The sequence below is a fragment of the Dreissena polymorpha genome, chromosome 4 (genome assembly GCF_020536995.1).
Source record: "Dreissena polymorpha isolate Duluth1 chromosome 4, UMN_Dpol_1.0, whole genome shotgun sequence".
NCBI classification, from domain to species: Eukaryota; Metazoa; Mollusca; class Bivalvia; order Myida; family Dreissenidae; genus Dreissena; species Dreissena polymorpha.
The window spans coordinates 2,805,865-2,823,156 of NC_068358.1; the positions used below are offsets into that span (position 1 = coordinate 2,805,865).

The window sequence follows — 17,292 nt, forward strand, 5'->3', positions numbered from 1 at the left end:
TAAGCCCCATGTTCACAGAATTTACCTCATATACTTTGAAAGCTATCAAATAATTTACATACCTTTATTAGGTGCTCGAGGGTCAATCGCAGGTGCAAGTTCTAAGGCTGTGAAGTCCCCAGTAGAGGGGGACAAAAAGAAAGTAATCGACCCAGTCACCGTACTGCAACAAGACTGGAGGGAATACCAGTGCAAGACATGGCAGCTAGAACCCACTGTCAGGTACTGGGAGGCAGAATGATCTTGTGTGTGTGTGTGGTTTTGCAAGTGTAAAATTTAGTTATTTATGTGAACATGCATTAACAAATATCTGCAAACAGCCATGAAAGGAATTACTACACACTCTTTGGTTATTTTTAGACTTTGTAAAAGTATGAAAACTGTATGGAGATGATTATGAAAACTAATCTTTTATATTTAGAAAAGCATGTTTGTAAGGTCCATTCTAACCGTATTTCTTTTTTGCGCAGGTTTTTACACTGGGCTAGCCGTCAGATTGACCCAGTTGGCGTGGACTATGTCCTCCAGAAGCTTGGATTCACGCATGCACGCGTCACAATTCCAAAGTGGATGCAGCGGGGATTTATGGACCCCTCTGACAAAATCCTCTCTATGCTTGTTAACAAAGTGATCTTGATTCTTCGAGATCCAAAAGTTGAAGAAAAAACATAGAAATGTTGTGTGACACAATTCAATTGCAGTTTTATTGGTAATAAACGATTTATTGAGGTTTTATAGAGAATTCTTCTTTATGATCCTAGCTATTCTAAAATAGTGATATGCTTTTAGGTGGCCACATTTCTAACATTTTTGTTTACTGTATGTTGGTTTTATGTTGAATGACTTTGGCTCGGACCAAGCAAATTGATTGTGTCTGTTTCAGTCAACATATTCAAATATGCATACATACTTACATTTTTTAAACAATTAGGCAGTGTGCTGAGATTTTATTTCTTGTTTTTATTTTTCTCAAATTTACTTGGAGTATATGGTGTGTCTGAATTGAAGTTTTTTTTATTGCAATCAATAATCATGTCATTGCTGTTTGCTTTTTCTTTCCCACAACCATTTTTTTTTATTTGTTGTGTACTCACGGTATTGTCACATACTCTCATGGTGCCAAACAGTTATGCTTTTATTTATTTATTCTCCCTGTCCTTTAACATTGGTGTGTGTTGCACAAGGAACGTTCAAATGGATTTGTTGTCATTTTTCTCAAACGTTCTTATATGTATCAAACTTCATCTATATTTTTATTTGCCATCTGTTATTGTGGGGCAATCTTCTTATTTAATGCACACATTTATGCATACCTGAAACTTTCAATGTCTTATCTGTCTACCGGAATGATGCATGTACATTCTGAACTTGATTCTTCTCAGGCACATTTTATGGCTGCACTTTTTGTTTGTTTCTCAATTTATCATGATAAAACTCATTATTTGATCATTTTGTTGGAATAGTGTGTTAATATTTAAATAACATTTTGTTGTTTTGTTACTTTTCATTTATAACATATCATGTTACATTTCAAGCTGGGGTGGCAGTTTGCCATATTCTTGGTTTGATGCTTCCCCTGCTTTCTGATTACACCTGGATCTTTTCCAGAATAACACAACACTCATCATGCGAAAATGGGTCTAATGCCATATTTTGCACAGTCCTACCACGAAGCTTTGAGTAACTTTATGAAAGCTCCGCACTAGACTGAACTGGCCTCATAAAGCATAACGCCCATAACAGCGTGATGGTGCTCACATTATTGTCAAGTACACTGATTATGAATGAGGCCCAATACTAGATTTGACCTGCACTATGGGAAAACTGGGCTTAACCCATGTGTATAATGCGTAGTCCCTGACAATACTCTCGGCTGTGACTGAATTTTTGTTAAGAAGAGACATCCTTTAAACACAAAAAGGCTAATCCGGGATAATACTTTGTGAATATCATTAAGCTTGTTTTTGTCAAGACCACAGCTGGTTTGCAATGCATGTTTGTATAATGCACGTGTAACATGAAACCAGAATAGGTGTATGTGAAACATATTAACTGCCTTAGATCTAGTAAATTAGTATCATAGGGGGCATAAAAAATATACTCTTTACTATCCTGCATTATCAGTATTATGTTTAAGAGTTGTACATGTACATAGTGAGTTATAATTATATTATTTATTTTTGCTCATTTTTATTGGAACACGGGTGATTGGGAATTTTATGGAAACATTATGTATTTTAATTGTCACAACAGTACTGTTTATGTATGCAAGTATTTCACTATTTAAATATGGTAAGACACTCCAATAAACGAGTAATACATATTTGAAATAATAATTTCCATTTATCCTTTTAATTAATTTGGTTAGCTAACTATAGAATTGTAAGATACCATTATGTTCAATTTTTTTTCCCCTAGCAGTGAAACCAGAGGGGACTTATGATTTGCACTCTGTGAGTCTGTCACACTTTTCTGGATCCTGCGATAACTTTATATGTTCTTCATATTTTGTCATGAAACTTGAAATATGGACAGATGGCAATATGTAGATTATGCACGTCATTTCATTTTGTTCATACGTCAATAATTCTGGTTGCTATGGCAACAAATAGACTAGAAATATTGCTGAAAATGGTGGATCCTGCAATAACTTTAAAAGTTCTTCATTTTTTTCATGAAACTTGAAATATGGATAGATGGCAATATGGATATTATGCACATCAATTCAATTTGTTCCTACGGCAAGAATTGTGGTTGCTATGGCTACAAAAAGACTAGAAATATTGCTGAAAATGTTGGAGTTTCATCGGTAGGGGACCATATTGCTTGATAATAGTCTTGTTTAAACATGTTCTTTGTTTTCATTTGTGCATGTGTTATATTTTTGTTGGAACACCAATATTGTTATAGCTGTACCAAAATAAAGTTATCCAAAAACATGGTGTATATTTGTTACACTTTGAACAGGATTTGGACTAACCCTGGATTTATATGTAAAAACTAGTTCAGTTGATGAAACCATTTATTAATATTAAACTAGTGACCTGAAAATTAATATGGGTCTTCTGCCAGTCATGATCAATGTACCTATGAAGTTTCATGATCCTAGGTGTAAGCATTTTTGAGTTATCATCCGGAAACCATTTTACTATATCGAGTCACTGACCTTGACCTTTGACCTGAAAATCAATAGGGGTCATCTGCCAGTCATGATCAATGTACCTATCAAGTTTCATGATCCTAGGCGTAAGCATTATTGAGTTATCATCCTGAAACCATTTTACTGTTTCGAGTCACCGTGACCTTGTGACCTGAAAATCAATAGGGGTCATCTGCCAGTCATGATCAATGTACCTATGAAGTTTCATGATCCTAGGCGTAAACATTATTGAATTATCATCCACCAGGTTTTCCGAAGGAAAAAACTGGTTATTAGATTGGCGAATGCGGGCGGGCTGGCGGGCGGAACAAGCTTGTCCGGGCCATAACTTTGTCGTTCATTGTGAGATTTTAAAATCATTTGGCACATTTGTTAACCATCATTAGACGGTGTGTCGCGCGAAAAAATTACGTCAATATCTCCAAGGTCAAGGTCACACTTTGAGTTCAAAGGTAAAAAATAGCCATAAATGAGCTTGTCTTGGCTATAACTATGTCATTCATTATGAGATTTTAAAATCATTTGGCACATTTGTTCACCATCATGGGACGGTGTGTCGCACGAAAGAATCACGTCAATATCTCCAATGTCAAGGTCGCCACGACTAAAAATAGATTTTTTTAAAACAAACTTACAAAGGGGGTTAATTTTGTTTGTTCATTTCAAAAGTTCAGTTTGAGTTGTCTCCCTTTATCAGATTTTTTTTCACAATGAAAACCTGGTTTTGTGACAATTTTGTCCCTTGTCCTGAAACCATTTTACTGTTTCGAGTCACTGTGACCTTGACCTTTGACCTTGTGACCTGAAAATCAATAGGGGTCATCTGCCAGTCATGATCAATCTACCTATGAAGTTTCATGATCCTAGGCCTTAGCGTTCTTGATTATCATCCGAAAACCATCTGGTGGACAGATCGACCGACATGTGCAAAACAATATACCCTCTCTTCTTCGAAGAGGGGGGGGGGCATAAAATTACCTTAGAATTTACCCATAACGCTGTCTGTTGCCAAAGTGAAGGTCATGATCACTAATGATTTGTTACAATTTTAAGCAAAAGATGAATCAAAGTGAATGCCTATACAGTTTGTTGAATGTTCCGCCGTTGTCAATAATATAAATACAGCTACATCATTTATATTTGTTTATTCAGAACAATATCAACCAAGTTATGGTTCAGTGCATAAAATAATAATAATAAGATTGCACATATACATATAAAGATTTCCCTGCTACTGTCACAGTGGTCTACCGGTAATCAAAGCATGGATTCCTTACATTTAACTCATTCAGTGCTGGAACCGAATTTTGAAGGCCTTTGCAAACAGTTTGGATCCAGATGAAGCGCCACAAAACATGGCGTCTCATCAGGATCCAAACTGTTTGCTATTCTGATAGTATTCTTTGAAAACAAAATCGAAAAAAATGCTAATTTTAGAAATTCAGCAGACGACATTTTAGCAGATGACAAATTTCCCAGCATGCAAAGGGTTAAAGGCAACCAGGAGACCATAACAGGCTTTATGTTTCAATTAAACACATACCCAGTCCCGGGTACCCAGTACACATTATTTTATAAAAAGCATGATATCACAATAACAAAATGTTTAAAACTTATCTTGTATCTTCAACTCTTCAAAGTTCACTTTAATATAACACTTTAAACCCTATTTCCTTAATAGCCAATAAACATTATGCTACGCAAAAGAACTCCAATTTTCATGACATTTTGCTCACATCATATTTTCAATATATCTTCAGCCCACTTAAATGCCGTCAATTAAGCATTATTATCAGAAAACTGGTTTAAAACATGTTCTCACTAGTACCATTAAATGTCAATTGCATTATGACATTAATTATAGAACATTATCCAGTTAAGTGTCTCTTTCCGCATGTCTGTGCTTTCTTCTCGAATGCTGTTGATGTTATGGGTTGGTTGATTTCATAGAAAGGATTCATGGCATGCTGAAACACAATTATTTATCTCGGAGTACCTTGTGTGCATAACTTAGAACATGCCGAAAAAAAGAGGTGTTGATACTGACCACTAGGTATGTTTTTACATGTGTGGCACCCATGTATGTTTTGTGTATATGGTTGCAATAGTCCTCGAGTATATTTGACACCACCTTTAGGCAAGATGACCAAAGACAATTCACATACATATTGAGGAATCGTTCATCATTATTGTTACCCAGATTACCATGTTATTTCCTTTAAAATTTAACTATTTCATAAATAAAGCTCGCATTTAAAATATTCTTAAAAATATATTTAAAAATATTATTTGAGCTATTCTAGCATATTTCAACTATTTTTAGTTACTTTTTAAATAGATTTTTTTAAAGCATATGCGAAAACAACAAGAAATAAAGTTGTTCTTACTTTAATATATGTCTCGTACATTTCCTGGAAGAAGTTCTTTATACCATCTTCATTTTTGACATCATGGAGCATTATCAACCTCATTCCTTTTCTGAGTTAAGGATAATAAATACTGGTCTGCATGATACATCAACATTATCAAAGAAAAAAAGTAATAATGTTTTCTAAACTTGCTTCCATAAAAAATTGACTAAATAGAACCATGTCTAGTGAATGCCGTTGAAACCCTGAACCACCAGAAACAACTACCGGTAATGTTGAATGATAGATGAAAAAAACATCCATGTATACAAATTGGTTAATACTTTTAAGGAATGTATATCTGGATTGCAAAACCAGATGAAACAAATGAATGAGAACACATAAAAAGCAAGGAAAGAAACTGGAACTAAAAATAAAATTAATTAATCTGTATACCAGTATTATTTATTTCAATCAATGATAATTTATAATTATTATGTATGACTTAAACACACATATATCAACAATTTTTTTTTACTTCTCTTCTTAATTTATCAACATTGAAAGTAACATTCAAATACCTACCCCGGTATATATTTTAACTGGAATGCACCAAAAGCCATAAAATTATTTTAGAGGTTGCTGTGTTGGTATCCGGACAATCGATCCCGCGGACAATTGCTCCCACGCTTATCTTGACAAGGCGGACCTTCGCGACTACAAAATTTTGACAACCTGGACAGTTGCTCCTACATAATTTTGACAACCCGGACAGTTGCTCCTACATAATTGTACAACATTTCAACTTCTCATGTTTTTTATGTTTATTCCATTCGCAAAATTGGCACTTATTCCAATAAATGTAATGTAGGATCGAATGCCCCTAAAAGGAATAATGTATGAACCATTGTCTGGGGTGTCCATATAACATAGGAGTGACTGTCCAGCTTGTCATATAATGTAAGAGCGACTGTTTGTGATGTCAAAATAATGTAGGAGCGACTGTCCTGGTTGCCAAAATAAGAGTAGGAGCGATTATCCGTGGGAACAATTGTCTAGGATTCTGCTGTGTTCAATGCTCTTGGTTTAAGCCTTTTCAGTGTTGATTTATAGACCCATTTGAATCAGTCTTAGCCCAATATTATGTCAATGTCAAGATGAAAATCAGGTCAGGTGATGTGTCACAGAGAGTGTGCTGAGTGCTGAATGAAAGTATCAAAGCTTTTTAGTAAGTAATATTGATGTTCAAGCGTATGGTCAATTTGAGTTGACCAAGAACATTGACTTTTCGAATATGTCCTATAGTATGTCTATATCAAGGTCAAAATAAGGTTGGGTGATGTTGGTGTGTTAGTTTTAAGACATCATCCATGCAAGCATCAAAGCTTTGTAAGAAGCATTATTGAAAATATACAAAAAAGCGTCAATTGCGTTAACCAAGAATTTAGACCTTCTGATTAAATCCAAAAGTGGTCAACATCAAGGTCAACAAAATTAAGAGTGATGTATGTGTGTTGATAGTATTTAAAGAGAACATCAATGCAAGTATCAAAGTTTTTAAGAAAGAATTATTAATGTTATTCACAACATTTTGGGTTTACCTCAGAAGTTCTGATAATTATAGCATAGACCTCCAACATAAGTTCATAGCTGGAGAATATATAGTTTATTAAAATAATCATAAAGTCAGACTATTCCATGAGTAAGTTTGCTTTTTAGGGCCTAAGCAATAATTCACTTGTCACTTCGGTATGTACCTCACACAACAGAAGATGCCAAAAGGAATAAAACCATGGTAAAAATGATCATAATTTAAGACTCTTTAAAGCGAGATTATAAGATTTTTTATATGTGTAAAATTGTAATATATATTTATAAAATATATTACAATAACACAAAATAGGCAAGAAAAATTATACATTAAATGCGAATTTCATAAAATGCAGCAAAGACAAATTAGCGCCCCGAGCTGATAGTGACGAACATATTTTCCTACAATAACCGAAGCATTCGTCTTTTTATTAGGACCAGAGTTAGTGTTTGTGTGTCGTATGAATATATATTGTTGCAGGAATTTAAAATGAACCGTTAAACAAAGTTTAGATTCACATCGTACATGCATGATATACATGATGGTGAATTCGACTGTACAGCCTTTTCGATTTCAGAAATAAATATCTGGCATTTTTCGACAAATGTTCTTCTGAACTTTCATTTTATTTTATATTGAAATATATATATAATAAGTTTTTTTACACATTTTATATAAATTCAATAATATCTGACAAAATTGTATACTCTCGCTTTAATGAGTATATTGTTCAAGGCATATGCAAAGGATACGTCCAGCTGTGACAAATGCTGACACAAACCACTCATTGAATTTGTCCACAATTTTCAGGTACATATTTGGTGTGGTCCACATCATCTCGTCCACCAAATCTAACGCTTCATGAGCCACAAACTGGTTCAGATGACGATGGTCCTCCTTCTGGAATTAACATGCACATTATTCATACCATAAAGAAGATTTGACAGTGATGATAGAGCTATGATTGTTGTCCTTGGACATAGTCAAAACTGTTTTTTGCAATACGAATAAGAACATCTCCTTTTCTAATAAATTTTTAAAGACAAGGAAAATGTAAATGAATGTTAATCATTAAATGATTTTAATGTTCAAGGTACAAGAGATGTAAGTCTAAATTTTAGATTCATCTATAATAAATATCAATGAAGTATAATAGCATTATAACTAGTAAAATACCTTGGTATCAGGAGCCTTGTTAGGGGGAAAATATTCCATTTCAAAGATGGGATTGTCATGGTGACCAACAATGACAAAATAGTAGTTCCCAGCCATCTTTAAAACTGAAATCAGCGAAAAATTCAAATCATGACATGCTATTCACGGAATAATGCAGTCTTTGGGTATCTTGGCATTAAAAATATATAAGTAAGCCCCACTTCACCAAGATGATCTTCGACAGCACACATCGGATTTGCTCAGTTTGTTTATTAAAATTTTTGCAATTGCTACAGTTTTTTAATTAGATTCTTGATACTGTGCTGAAGCTGCATTACTTTAGAAATCCTATATAAAATTCTAGCATCTCTGCCTAATGTACATGTACTTTATTATGTGCAAAGAACTTCTGTACAAAAACGCTACATGTTCCATTAACAAATTATTTTATTCTGTTGTATTTTTTTAAATGAGACAAATGTAGCCTTAGTAAACAATATTAAGACTATATCTACCAAAACATAGTGTGCAACCTTGTGAACAATAATGCAAAGTGCTACCAAATGATTCCAGCAAAATCTATCATTTTCAAAAACGTGTCTTTATTAAAATTGTGCTTGACTGAAGTAAACTCAGTGATATTTTCAAAGAACGTGTATTAAAACATCACTATTTCCAAATCGCGCACTACACTCCATCAAGTAAAAGCCAGAAATGGTATCTTAGACACACTCATCCAGATCCCGAGTAGTGAGACATTTGTAAATTGTTGAGCATTACAGTCAGTTAACCAGTTTAGAATCACCCGCCAAAAAACTTTAATGCTTTTGACCACAATAATTTCTTTCGGGATTTAGTGTCAATGTGAGAAGATGTAAAAATAAAGGGTAAAATTTATTTTGTATGATAACAGGTTAGGCCAGACGACATATGCAGTTTTTTGTCTTTAATAGCCAATTACAGTACAGGCAACGTGTACTTTGACAAAAACGCGTGTCTGCGGTGTTCAATTTTCCCGATGGGTGACATTTCGCGGGGGCGGACACGCTACTGACCGCGGTATTCGGCGAACACCCAAAATCGCCGCGATTGCACGCTATCATTAACTGTAACACCCGTGATCACCGCAATGCCGCGCGGCCATTGATACATGTAATACCTGTCTGCGATGGTCATTCAAGAGTTTTAAATTTACATGTACAATGTACAAATGAACATAATAAACTACATGTATGTGCAAATGTATGCGTTCTTAAAGTGATATTATGGGCAACTAACAGTATTTGCAATATACAATGTAGGTGTGTATCGTAACCGTTGTTTGTTTTTTGTGTTTTCGCTCGATATACACTTGTATTTGTTAATGCAGCATCAACATAATTAAACAATATCCCGAAAAGAAAAATAATCCATTTAAATATCAACCGTACTTTCGTTTTGACAACTTACGACAGAAATGAATCGATGTACGATGCGAGTCTAAATGTAGTTTTCATGCAGATTCTTTCATACCACACAATGACACAATTTGGTTTTACGGATCATTTCAGGTTAGAGGGATGGGTGAGTCATGTAACATATCGAAAATAATATAATTTTTTTTATAAACAACCGGTAACAAGATGAGTTGTAGATAATTTCAGATACCACATTCATTATAACTTATTGTTTTCACCCGTTTCTTTTCAGCTCAATTCAACAGTAACAAAATGCCCATCACTTTAAATTATCTACAACTCGTCTTGCTTCCAGTGGTTAATAAAAAAATATAAAATTCGATATTTTTCATGACAGTTCAGTCCTCTAAGCCGAAATGATCCGTAAAACAAATTTGTGTCTTTGTGTCGTATGAATAAATCTGCACTAAAATGAAATTTAGGTTTACATCGTACCCCTAATCATAACGAAAGTACAATTGATATTCAAATGATTTTTTTATTTTTCCGGGATATCTTTTTAGAATGTTGATGATGCATTCATAGATATAAGTTTATGTAAAGTGACAACACCAAAAAATAACCGACGGTTGCGATAGACACCTATAAACATTGCATATATTGTTAGATGCGCATAATATTACGTTAAATACTTAAAATATCCTTCGACCAGCATGTACATAAAAATAGACTATATTTACTTGTATTCATTATCGCTTAAAGCGGGTATATACGATTTTTTATATGTGTTTAATTGTAATACATTGATAAAATATGTTACAATAACACAAAATAGGCAACAAAAATTACACATTAAAGCCGAATTTCATAAAATGCAGCAAAGACAAATTAGCGCCCCGAGTCGATTGTGACGTACATATTTTCCTACAATAACCGAAGCATTCGTCTTTGCATTAGGATCGGAGTTAGTGTTCGTTTGTCGTATAAATAGATATCGTTGCAGGAATTCAAATAAACCGTTAAACTAAGTTTAGATTCACATCGTACATGTATGGTTTACATGCTAGCGAATTCGGCTGCACAGCCGTTTTAAATTTCAAAATTAAATATCTGGCTTATTTCGCATTTTTCGACACGTTCTTCTTAACTTTTATTTTAATTTATATTTAAATATATATATAATAAGTTTATTACACATTTTATATAAATTCATAAATATTTGACAACAACGTATATAGGCTACCCGCTTTAAATAAAAGGGATCAATAATTTACGTTTATATTTAATTTTTTTTTTTTTGCGAACACGATGAACACCGCGGTAGATATAATGGGTCCGCGGTGATTCGCAGTGTCCACCTTATTTAAAACGGCCCCCGCGAATATTTGATCTGAACACCCATCGCGGGGGTCGTTTGGTAAGCGAACACCGTAAAATAAACACCGCGACGAGTGGCGTTTGTCAAAGTACACGTTGCCTGTACTGTAAAGTTCACCCTTCGAAAAATTATTAAAAATCATTCAACTTACAGAATTAGTATTTCAAAACATTGTCATGGCATTTGTTTTCAATCAGCAAAAACTTTATTTGAAAAAAATAAAAGCCTTCTATATCCATATGCACATTTCAAAACATAACTCATTCAATCAGTTCTGGTTAACTTTTTGCTGCATTTATCCCCCCTGTACGCATAATACAAAAGCTTTCTTGCTAAGTTTGTTGATTCATTCCTTTACCTTATGTATACTTTAGACACTTATCATTTTGTTTTTATTGGGGCATTATGGAAAATTAAATACAAATTAATCGGAACTGCTGATTATCCGGAACTGGTTGACAAACTGTACTCTTCCTTATGAACTTAAATTAACTGGACTAGCCAACATCTGTATACGAACGTTGACGAGTGACGTCACGCGCACCTGCTAAATGACCCGAGTTTCTACTGGAGGGCAAAAAGCGCATATACAGAAGCTCTATCTCAATATCTATCTCATAGTACTGCCTTGACAAAATCAACGTTTTTGTTGATAATCATGCATAATATCAAATATAATTTCAATTATGATGTCTGAAAAGACATAAGCATGCAAGGAACTTTATTTTTGAATAATATTGTTATTATTTGTTTTTACTTCAAACGAACTCGGGAGTGGAAAACCATTTAAGAGCACATACGGTATATGGTTACCACAAAATTTCTCTACTTGCACTTCTTTGCGACCATTTGAAGTTAAAACAAGTCTCAGAAATTGTTATTCTTTCAGAATAAAATAGATTTAATGAACGAAAACAATTGAGGATGAAGACAAACAACAAATAGATAGATTTTATCTTAGCAACATACCTGTATGCATGTAGTAACCTCTATATGTCTAAAAAAACTAACCTTGTTACACATTAAATAAATTTTATCGATTAATGTAATTGATTTATTTAATTGTTACACCAGTTTTGACACTCTGTGTTGCAGCATAGGTGTTAAATTGCACCTTTGTTCATCACAAATCGATTATCTCGTTATGATCGGAGACCGTCCAGACAAAGACAACAGGGTGTCATAAACCAAGGCACATTGGGTCCATGCCATAAACCACATGTTGCAGACGATTGTCTGTTCATTAAACACAATTCACGATACCTCCATGACATCTCTTGGCATTTTGAGAAATCAGTAAAGCCAAATTTTAAAGCAAAAAAGAAAAGTGGCTTCAATAAAATATTTCAACATTACAAAATGACGAAATCTGTCAGAAATGGATTAACAGGAACTAGTGCATTATATTAGCCAGTTAATTGAATCATTATAATACAGTGTTCAATAAATATAATTTTAACATATTGTGCAGTATTACTGCTACGTAATTAAGGGATCCGGCAAATGTAAACTTCGCTAGTACGTGTAAAGGTTTTACGTTACTTCAGTGTACACAATACCATCATGAAAAGAAGCTATCACAATATGGTAAAAAATACTTGCGTTAAAGAAATGAAATTTATAATGTGTTTATAATAGAATGCTAGACTTTAAATTATCACTAATTATCACTAGCACGGACTCTAGATGACAATATACGCTCCGTGTCACTAGTAAAGAGATTTCAATATACATGCAAAGACAATTCAATTTGCATAATATGCAGGGTTTTTTTCCGCGTTTGTATGATAAAATTTATTAACATTGGCATTCAATGTTAACGAAACGAAAATTTATTGATTGGAAAAGTATATAACCATAACATTTAAAATTTTTATGTATTCCATTTTTGGCTTTGTTTGATAATTGATTAAATGCACCTCTTACAAGCTGATGAAAAAAAACCTATCCATACCACTAATAATTATTATCAAATTAATAAGTGTTTTATTATTTTTGCAATATCATTTATTAAAGTCTTACTATCAGAAACAATAAGGCAATTTCATTGTTTTGTTTTGTGGGATTGTCAGTATTTAGTATTCCCACCACGTTTACTCTGATGCTTATAACTACACTGTTTTTATGAAGAGGGATCGATATATATATGTGAATATACATTTATTGGTACTTAATATAATATATTAGCACTTTTTTTTTATAAAGATATTCATTTTTATTTCGCATTTGTTATCAAAATATTGACGAAGCAAAAGCCCTTTATACATGCTTTACGTTACTGTAACCAGTGTTTTTGCCCTCCAGTCAATGCGCATGCGCGGAAATATCGAAATGTAAACAATAACAATCAACGTTCGTATAGGCAATACCCATTATTGATTGAATAAAACTTTTGTGTTATAAGTTCTTATTAAGGATGAGTGATGCATTATTATAATTCTTTCCTTATGCACGAGAGCACGGACGTGTCTTTAGTGAGTTTGAACATGTTGAAGTATAAATTGACATGTTTAATTCGCGAAATTATATGTCAAAGGTAAATTGCAACATAAATTTTGCTTCCATTATTCTAGAACCATATAGTTTATAACATACATACACGTTATATATATGTGTGAATATATGAAAGGGCCACAAAATGGCGTTCAATTTACAGGTTTGCTATATTCGTTGATTGTTTGTAAACATCTCCGTGAGGTTAGGAACACCCAACTCAACTTCCGGTTAAAGGTAAAAATAGTCTAGGATCTTCATGACAAAAAAACATTCCTTTCATCATATTTTGTGAATTATAAATGCAAAATTATATTGTAATTTTTAAAATGTTTAACCAATTGAAATATTAAGAGCGATGTATAAGGTTTTCTTAAATATTCATCGATATTAATCCGCAGCGTCAAAATGGCGGACAAAATCCTGTCAGGATCTGCATGCCAAACGACACATTAATTTTCTAGAAATTATCTACGTATCTGTTGTAAGACAGTATTTTTCTTGTGTCGTATACATTTTTGTTTGTTTCAAGTAATTGTCATGATATTGCGACCTGTTATTGTCCTCAGTTGTCGAGACAATTTTGGAACATCTTCATCACTCGTCATGCTCATTCACTGTCTTGATCGTTTATATTGCAACTTGAATTCTATAGTTCATATATCAATATAGAACCTTCTATCAATAAAGTCAATGGCAACACTTGTTATTAGGCTGAATGTAATCGCTATGAAGCAAAATCTTCCGGCTTTCACTGTAAACTGTCAAATGTTTAGCATTTGATGAATTGTCACATTTCTGGCATTATTTTGAATAATTGAACCCAAACTCCCCATAATACACTTTCCTCAATTATTTATTGTCTGTTAGAATATTTAAAACCATTTATCCATAGTCATAAACAATTTTCCCAATATTTATCTCTCGCCTACTATCAATTGTTGAAATTATCCTCCCATAACAGTGTATCTAGCGGTAAAGGAAACAACTAAAAGATGTTCTGAATTCAAGCAAACAATGCTGCAATAAATGATTTACCTTTAAAGATTTATTTATTGCCCTTTAAATCCAGACCAAAATTTGTTTAATTACAGCGTGTTTAATATCCATGCAAAGCCAATACAATGTAGTTCCATACCCACCTGCAAATTACATCTACTTTGCGCGTTGTTTACCTGGTTATGAGACTTCACCTCCGAAAAGCAAAAGTTCTCGATTGCAATAAGCATTAGGCCAACACAACTTTAAAAATTCCATTCACTGAACATATTTGTAAAAAATTAACAGTAATTCAACTTTTTTTATAACTTCTATTTAGAATTTAATGTGCTCAAGAATTGCAGAAACACTAACGTTCGCAATTTGTTCAAATAAAATTTAAGCATATAATTTTTATGTTACTATTAAAAGATTTGATAAACTTAGCATCCAATCAGGACAGGGTATATCCACTGAAAATGTATATACAGGGTTGTTTTTTTTACTAAGAAAATTCCCCTACCAGAATTTTTCCCCTAAAAATACCATTTCCCTCCCTCTCTTCTCTCTTCTCTCTCTCTCTCTCCTCTCTCTCTCTCTCTCTCGCTCTTCTCTCTCCTCTCTCTCTCTCTCTCTCTCTTTCTCTCTTCTTCTACTCTCTCCCTCCCTCCCTCCCTCCCCCCTCCCTCCTCCCTCCTCCCTCCTCCCTCCCTCCTCCCCTCTCTCTCTCTCTCTCCCGACGAACAATCAAATCTGGGAATCCCAGATGCTTCTCTAGATAGCTCTAAATACGTCATGGAAACTGGTCAACTAATCGTATAATTCATGATGACTATTTACTGGATTCCGATCTTGCGCGAGCAGGGTGTTTCATCAATTTAATTACCGGAGAAAACCAGTCTCGAATTTTCATCCGGGTTATGTGAAAGCCAAGATATAAACGTTTAAAACAGAAAAAAGTCTCACAATTGGCGTTCATACACGAACAAATAAAACGTTCGGACTCGGAAAATATTAATTGCATTGACACATTTTTTAAGAATGAATCATCAAAAACCGTTGAAACCCAGCAGGATTCGGTGGTACATGTAATCAACATCGATTAATACTGTGGGATTATTGTGAAAGTGTACTTAGACAATCGGCAGCTGCCGCACCTTTCCCTTCCAATACTGTAGCAGATCTAGATCGTCAACCCATTCATCATGAAATTGAAATCACAATATTGACATCGTTCCCCGGCCCCAGTTGAAAACATTTCCCATTATGAGATCTACCCCTGCAACTTTATATGTCCCGCTAGCTTTATTATTAACTTTATTTAGGACTTTGACTTTAATATCATACATGTTCATGTGTTTAAGAACAAAAAGGTCAGAGACATGCCTCTTTTTCTAAAAAAAAACCTGAAGTCTGTAGGTGAGTTATAGACATTGAATTTAACAGTTTTTATTTTTTCCCCAAATATGTCTCTTTATCGCTTAATTTTCCCCTTTTACCCAGCGTCCAGCGTCTTCCCCTTTTTCTAAAAAAACCCCCATATATATTATATCATGTCACATATTTTGGCGATGTGGGCGCTCAAATTGTTCCATGCAACATTTTCTGAGAATCGGGGGAAAAAGTAAAAGAATTTTCTTTAAAATAAATCATAAACGTGAAAGTGTTGTGTTTCACTAGTGCAGTTGTCAATTATTTATGTGCAAGATTTATGAAGAGCACCAAAAAAATGAATGGAATAGGCATACACTTGGATTATTTCAGTTGAATTAAGTAATTAGTAATGTTAGTAAAACAAAATACTCGGGGCAAAAAGACAGAGATTGAATGTAAACAAAGAGATTGAAATTAGGCTACGCTTGATATAAGGTAATTGTACGATACTCTAACGTGGTACATGGTATTCTTGCTGTATTTCGTTTATGTTCCTGGATTTTGTTTACAAATAAATCTCTGCAACCTACTCAAACGTCAAAAAATCATAGAAAACATCATTTGGAACTCAAATTTCCCATTCCTTTTTTTTTGTTTTTCGTCCGATTGCAGGTCTTGGATCAGACTTAAGTAGTCATATAGGCAAAATTCTTGGGGTTGCACACCACCTATTTATTTGAATTGTTTGTGTGACGAGACTCTTACAATAATTGAATTTTTAAAGTTAAATTTATTTGTTTTAGAACAAATTAGGATAGTTCTTAAAACTTACTGATATTTATGCCCCCCTTCGAAGAAGAGGGGGTATATTGCTTTGCGTATGTCGGTCGGTCCGTCCACCAGGTGGTTGTCAGACGATAACTCAAGAATGCTTGGGTCTAGGATCATGAAACTTCATAGGTACATTGATCATGACTCGCAGATGACCCCTATTGATTTTGAGGTCACTAGGTCAAAGGTCAAGGTCACGGTGACCAGAAATAGTAAAATGGTTTTTGAATGATAACTCAAGAACGCATACACCTAGGATCATGAAACTTCATGGGTAGATTGATCATGACTTGCAGATGACCCCTATTGATTTTGAGGTCACTATGTCAAAGGTCAAGGTCACGGTGACCCGAAATAGTAAAATGGTTTCCGGATGATAACTCAAGAACACATACGCCTAGGATCATGAAGCTTCATGGGTTGATTGATCATGACTCGCAGATGACCCTTATTGATTTTGAGGTCAAAGGTCAAGGTCACGGTGACCTGAAATAGTAAAATGGTTTTCTAATGATAACTCAATAACGCATACGCCTAGGATCATGAAACTTCATAGGTAGATTGATCATGACTTGCAGATGACCCCT

General features: G+C 34.0%; 3 protein-coding genes across 11 annotated transcripts in view; 2 read left to right on the top strand and 1 right to left on the bottom strand.

The window, feature by feature from the left end:
* Nucleotides 1–2,940, top strand: part of LOC127877959 (transmembrane protein KIAA1109 homolog) — a 151,506-nt gene extending 148,566 nt beyond the window's left edge. The window contains exons 76-77 of the mRNA XM_052424284.1: nucleotides 72–222; nucleotides 471–2,940. Coding sequence (XP_052280244.1) covers nucleotides 72–222; nucleotides 471–672 — 353 coding nt within the window. The 3' untranslated portion in view covers nucleotides 673–2,940. The remainder of the gene's footprint in view (nucleotides 1–71; nucleotides 223–470) is intronic.
* A 1,349-nt stretch (nucleotides 2,941–4,289) lies between these two features.
* Nucleotides 4,290–13,759, bottom strand: LOC127877968 (trafficking protein particle complex subunit 2-like). 2 transcript variants are annotated; one of them, XM_052424302.1, is made up of 5 exons: nucleotides 13,684–13,759; nucleotides 8,276–8,379; nucleotides 7,852–7,999; nucleotides 5,548–5,633; nucleotides 4,290–5,127 (listed from the first exon to the last, which is right to left on the bottom strand). In XM_052424302.1, exons 2-5 carry the CDS (start codon nucleotides 8,369–8,371, stop codon nucleotides 5,029–5,031), a joined length of 429 nt encoding a protein of 142 aa, XP_052280262.1. In that variant the 5' UTR covers nucleotides 8,372–8,379; nucleotides 13,684–13,759; the 3' UTR covers nucleotides 4,290–5,028. The 2 variants fall into 2 exon arrangements, with proteins under 2 accessions (XP_052280262.1, XP_052280261.1); XM_052424301.1 differs by having other exon boundaries at nucleotides 13,629–13,759.
* A 104-nt stretch (nucleotides 13,760–13,863) lies between these two features.
* LOC127877960 (pericentriolar material 1 protein-like) overlaps nucleotides 13,864–17,292 on the top strand; it is a 62,629-nt gene continuing 59,200 nt past the window's right edge. For all 8 annotated transcript variants that reach the window (XM_052424285.1, XM_052424288.1, XM_052424287.1 and 5 more), the window contains exon 1: nucleotides 13,864–14,006. The gene's annotated coding sequence lies outside the window, so the exon portion shown is untranslated. The remainder of the gene's footprint in view (nucleotides 14,007–17,292) is intronic.